Source organism: Macrosteles quadrilineatus, unplaced genomic scaffold (assembly GCF_028750875.1).
Source record: "Macrosteles quadrilineatus isolate MER2022 unplaced genomic scaffold, UCM_ALF_1.0 Scaffold_2__2_contigs__length_208266976, whole genome shotgun sequence".
Classification (NCBI taxonomy): Eukaryota; Metazoa; Arthropoda; class Insecta; order Hemiptera; family Cicadellidae; genus Macrosteles; species Macrosteles quadrilineatus.
In genome coordinates, this window is record NW_026542595.1 from 154341963 (window position 1) to 154348105 (window position 6143).

Sequence of the window (6143 nt, forward strand, 5' to 3'; positions counted from 1 at the left end):
GCTAATATACATTTTTTATTGATACCTGGCCTTAAGCACTTTTAATGTTTAAATAGCTTGAGCAAATAAGGGGGATAAAAACTAAACAGTCAGATGAATATTTCTGGATAACATGGTCTGATGATAATTTGCCTAGATGTGAAGGTATCTGACAAATACACGTAGTCTATATAAGCCATAAATTCACCAAATTACTTATTCCCCATAAAGGTAGTTCAATACTAAAAAAAATGGATGGGTATACAATAATCACCTCATAACCATTACCTTGAAATATTATAAGTTAGTCCTTATTATAGCTGTTTGAAAAACTAGCAATTTTTTACGCGTGTTAAATGTTGAGTGTATTATTACTCTTCTATTTTATGAGTATTATGTTTAGTATTCTATTCGCTCTTGGGTAAAAATACCTGTAGGTAAGTAACAGTTTACAAACAAATCGTTCTGTTTGGTAGCAATAACTTTAAGTTTTCTAAAATCACATAATAAAGCCCAAAACACACCCTACATACTACTTTCTCTAATATACATAAAATTTACTTTATTTGACTCGTATAAATGATACTACATGGTAGTATTTTTAAACAATGACAACACATAAACACAATTAAAACTAACGGTTTACAAGGTTTATTCCTACTAAAGCACTGAGCTAATGCTACTATTTTCCCAAATAAATCAAATGGTAAAAATACATGACTTTCCTTTGAGAGGCTTTCACATGAGATCAGGTTAAACGTATGATTCAACAGACGTCGGGAGTTGATCAAATCATCCGCTGACAATATAAAGCTTTATTGGCACAGCGAGCAAACAACTCGCTCAAAGCATGTAGCAGCTATTGTGTTGTGTTGGAATGGATACAAATATTGTATATTCCTTGGGGAAACATTTACCATACGTAAAACAGATGGAATATGCATTTAAACATTGCTTTTTGAAAACTTTAGCGTTATTCACTTGTATTTCTGCAGAAAAACTCGGGAAATTTCATTCTTAATGTATTTTCAATAATTAAAATTAATTTATCATTTTTGACATTAAATTATAAGGTTTCAGATGCGTTTCTCTCTGGTATGTAAATGTGTGTTTTGATAATTGGAATTAAATGGTTTTTATTTTATCACAATTTAAATGGGTAGTACTAAAACAAACGATCTAGTTGTAAACTAATGTGTGATCTCTGAAATTATTATCATAAAGCAAATTGGTAAATGTTAACTGAAATGAGGGATAAGCGTATAAGTCGATCGAAACCCAAGAAAAAAGTAACCATACACAAGACATCCAATTGTACAATAACCTTCCCCTCAAAATTGGAATCAAACTGCTCAAAGTTAAAAGATGCCTAATTAATATCTCATGTTACAGCATTCAAGAGTTTTTGGACCAAAGATACTGGAATATGGTAAATCCTGATATGTGAATACTAAGTAAGTTGTAAATACCTGAGTATAACTAGCCTTGGAACTGTTAAAAAATACATTTTTTATGACATAGCAAACTTAATTGATTGTTGAATTTGTCCGAATAAAATTATTTGATTTTTACTCACTAGTATTGGTGAAGTTGTGAACTCACAAATGCTAGACAAGAGTAAAAATGCGTGTATTTAGTAAAAAGTTAAAGTGAACAATAATAATTGAATGAATTTGTAAACAAATAAATATCATCTGTTAAAATAAAGATTTATATACAGGTAAGTAGTCGTCAGGCACTACAGTACCCCCTTGCCAGTGGTTGAGCTATGTAGTTGAGCAAACACGAAAAAAATCAACTCTGGAACCGTACTGGAAAATGAACTTGCCTCCCAGAGCGCGTAGTTAATGGTGTAGATCTCAGAATAGATTTAGATGTCAAGGTACCTCGTTGTTGAATGTCAGAATGAGAAAAGAGAGGAGTAGTAGTTATAGTGCCTCTGGAAACGCTGGTGTCATCATGGTCGAGTTGTAAGGAATAGACTGGCTTAAGTCGATCCATTGAAATGGTTACATCATTGCCTCGAATCCGAATTACTGCAGTCTTGTCAGATCTTCTAATGACGAGGTAAGGACCTGAGTAGGGGGGATCGAGTGCACCCTTAGAAATGTCGGTACGTAAGAAGACATGAGTGCATGTGTTGAGATCCTTGAACACGAATGGCGTCCTACCTCCATGTCTTGTTCCATCAACTGGTCTTAAGTTGTTGAAATGTTGACGCAGATTTTTGGCAAAACTTTGTGGGTCAAGTTCATGGTTGGAATCGCTATGTGTAAGAAACTCTCCAGGTAGGCGAAGTGGTTGACCATACAGGAGTTCAGCTGAAGAAGCTTGTAGATCATCACGCCATGCTGTCCGTATTCCCAAAAGTATGACGGGCAACACTTCAGTCCATCGTGCTGTTGCGTGGCATCTGATGGCTGCCTTCAGTTGACGGTGAAAACGTTCAACTAGTCCATTTGACGATGGGTGATAGGAAGTCGTTCTGAGACGAGTCGAACCTAACAAATCTCCTAGGTGTTTAAACAGGCTTGACTCAAATTGCCGACCTTGATCTGTTGTAATTCGTAGTGGTGTTCCGTATCTAGAAATCCAAGTGGTAAAAAGTGCTCGTGCTACAGTTTCTGCTTCTATGTTTTCGATTGGTACTGCTTCTGGCCACCTTGAGAAACGATCGACACAGGTCAAACAGTACCTGTAACCTTCGGAGACAGGTAGCGGACCAACAAGGTCAATGTGTATGTGCTCAAACCTGGAAGATGGAGGAGCAAACATACCTACAGGAGTCCAGTTGTGACGTGATTTCTTGGACTTTTGGCATGCCATACAAGAACGGGCCCATCGACGACAGTCAGAGTTCATTGAAGGCCAGACAAAACGTTGACTGACAAGTTTCAATGAAGCTTTAATACCTGGGTGGGAGAGATTATGTAAACTGTTAAAAACGGTTTGTCGAAATGGCCTTGTGATGAAGGGACGAGGGATGGGAGTAGATATGTCACAGTAAAGCAAAACCTGTGTTCCTGGTATTGGGACCTGTCGGAGTTTCAGGCTGGAATCAGACTGTATGTGACGTATTAACTCTTCATCTTTGCTCTGTGAGTCTGCTAATGCATGATAGTCCAATGGAACGGCAATCGTCTCAATTCTGGAGAGGGTGTCAGCTACCACATTACCTTGTCCAGAGATGTGGCGGATGTCCGTTGAGTACTGCCCAATGTATTCCAAGTGACGAAATTGGCGGGGAGAGCATTTGTCAGCTTTTTGCTTAAATGCAAAAGTGAGTGGTTTGTGATCTGTGAAAATAGTAAACTGCCTACCTTCTAACATATGTTTGAAGTACTTTACTGATAAATATATTGCTGTCAACTCTCTGTCGTAGGCACTGTAATTTTGTTCAGCAGAGGTTAATTTTTTTGAGAAAAAGGCCAACGGCTGCCAGCTATCACCTATCTTTTGCTGCAACGCACACCCCACAGTATGGGCGGAAGAATCGCAGAAAATGGCCAATTGAGCATCTGGTACAGGGTGAGACAGCTTCACAGCTTTACTAAGGCTTTGCTTGCAAGCCTCAAATGCTTCGTTACTTGCCGTGGTCCAGTTGACAGGTGAATTTCCCTTCACATTAGCCTTCAGGAGTTCGTTTAGTAAGCTTTGATGCTCCGCCGTGTTAGGCAAAAACCTTCGATAAAAATTTATCATGCCAATAAACCTCCTTAGTTCCTTAACTGTTTTAGGTTTAGGATATGAGTTGATGACTCTAACCTTTTCTGGCAAAGGTTTGATACCTTCTCCAGATACTTCATACCCTAGAAAGTTAACGACTGATGTTCCTAGAACACACTTACTTGGGTTAATGAGGATCCCATAAGTAGAAAAACGGTCAAAGAGCTGTTTTAAGTGTAATACGTGTTGTTCTTCTGACTCTGAAGCTACTAGGATATCGTCGATGTAAGCGTAGCAGAAGTCTAAGCCCCTAAGCACGCCATCTATAAAGCGTTGAAACGTTTGAGCAGCGTTGCATAGTCCAAATGACATGTAAGGGAATTCGAACAGGCCAAAAGGTGTGGTAATTGCTGTCTTTTTGGACATCCTCAGCAGCAACCGGAATCTGGTGATAAGCCTTAACAAGATCTAAGGTGGTGAATATTGTCTTACCATGAAGTTGGTGAGAGAAATCTTGAATATGGGGAACAGGGTACCGATCAGGGATAGTTCTAGCATTCAAAGCCCTGTAATCTCCACATGGCCTCCACTCATCGCCTTTTTTGGGAACCATGTGAAGGGGAGAAGACCAGCTACTAGAAGAGGGTCTAGCTATACCTAGTTGAACCATGGATTCAAATTCTTTTTTGGCGAGTTTAAATTTATCCGGTGCCAGGCGGCGGGGTTTACTGAACACCGGAGGTCCTGGTGTTGTCTCAATATGATGCTCTGTGTCATGTTTGGAAGTACAATCAGGTTTACCTGAAGGTCTGGTGAGGTTTGGGTATTCATGAAGTAATTGAGAGAAAACTGTCTGTTGACAAGACTTGACAGTTTTAACACTACTCACTAAATGAACTGAAGGAGGTTGACCTTTGGAAAAAAACGAAGTTGATTGGTCAACTAAACATTGACGTCGTACATCAACAAGCAGATCATAATAGTGTAGAAAGTCTACCCCTATTATTGGTTTGGATACATCGGCTACGATGAAACGCCAAACAAATGAGCGGCGTAGACCAAAGTCCAAAGGCAAAGATACAAGACCATATGTCGTAATCTCAGTATTATTAGCTGCATATAGAGTATAGTCAGTCTTAGGTCTTTTTTTATCTAACATATTACGAGGGTAGACGCATACATCAGCTCCCGTGTCAACTAGAAATTGTTGTTTGGTTACCTTATCGGTGACAAATAGGCGACGGGAACATGTGAGGTCGGAGTCGCTTGTCGCCATTAGAGACTCCCTGGGTCGTTTCCCGATCTGCTTCCTTTGAATCTGCAAGGGTCGGTGCACTTCGTTGCTGCGTCGCCGAACCGCCAGTGATACCAACAGATGTCATGGCGATCAAATCGATTCTTGGAGCGTTGCCATGATTGTCTACGTGGATATGTGTCTGATGTCTTGTGGAATTTTGGACGTCTCATGTCTTCTTTGATTCCTGCTATTTCTTGTTGAAATTTTTCTGTTACTTCTCTAATGTTTGATGTCAACGTGGTTGTAAAGTGTTCCATCATTTCTTCCATCGAGGGAGCTGATAAGGACGCCTCCGATACTTGATGGTGAGGACTGACTTCATGGACAGCATCCGCAAGCTCCGCCAGTGTATCGAGGTCCGCAGCCTTTTGTGTTACCAAGATGGCTTGTGTTGCTGAAGGAAGACGGCTAAGCCATTGAAACCTCAGTAGTGTATCAGGTATCATGGTTCCGGCTAGAGTACGCATGTGCCTCAGGAACTGTGATGGTTTCCGACCACCTAACTCTTCTCGTTCCAAAAGTTGTTTCGTCTTCTGTTCCTGGGTCAAGGTAAACCGTTTTATAAGTTCTTTTTTTAATTTGTTGTACTTTTCTTCTGCTGGAGGGTTGGTGAGGATATCCCTCACTTCCGCTGCGTATTTCGCATCTAGGTTACCGCAGACGTAATAGAACTTAGTTTCGTCGACCGTGATCCCCGCTAGAGAAAACTGGGTTTCGATTTGTGCAAACCACAATTCTGGATCTGAGTGCCAGAAAGGAGGGATCTTAACTTGAATTCTGTGTACTGATTGTTCTCCGTTTGACATTTCGGATCACGTCGGGGTCACCAATTGAAGTTGTGAACTCACAAATGCTAGACAAGAGTAAAAGTGCGTGTATTTAGTAAAAAGTTAAAGTGAACAATAATAATTGAATGAATTTGTAAACAAATAAATATCATCTGTTAAAATAAAGATTTATATACAGGTAAGTAGTCGTCAGGCACTACAATTGGTATAGTAAACATTTGTAATATTGGGTAAAATAAACTAACACTTGCGTCAAATTGGATTTTTACTAAATCTTGAACAATTAAGTGGCAGGTTTTGATTTGATATAATATTAAGGTAAAGCATAATAATGAGTTTACCAAACATATTTAGAATTTGTATATTGCTATAACCATTTAATACTATATTCAATTGAGCTTATCGTGCAATTT

At 39.2% G+C, this 6143-nt stretch overlaps 1 protein-coding gene across 1 annotated transcript; it reads right to left on the bottom strand.

Annotated features, from left to right (window-relative positions):
• Positions 1–4920: 4920 nt before the first annotated feature.
• On the bottom strand, positions 4921–5748 carry LOC128985045 (uncharacterized). The gene has a single exon (XM_054404420.1). It carries the CDS (start codon positions 5746–5748, stop codon positions 4921–4923), a length of 828 nt encoding a protein of 275 aa, XP_054260395.1.
• Between the last annotated feature and the right edge of the window lie 395 nt (positions 5749–6143).

What these genes read in the sequence shown, in the direction of transcription:
- LOC128985045 (XM_054404420.1), bottom strand. Translation starts at nt 5,748, where the DNA reads ATGTCAAACGGAGAACAATCAGTACACAGAATTCAAGTTAAGATCCCT.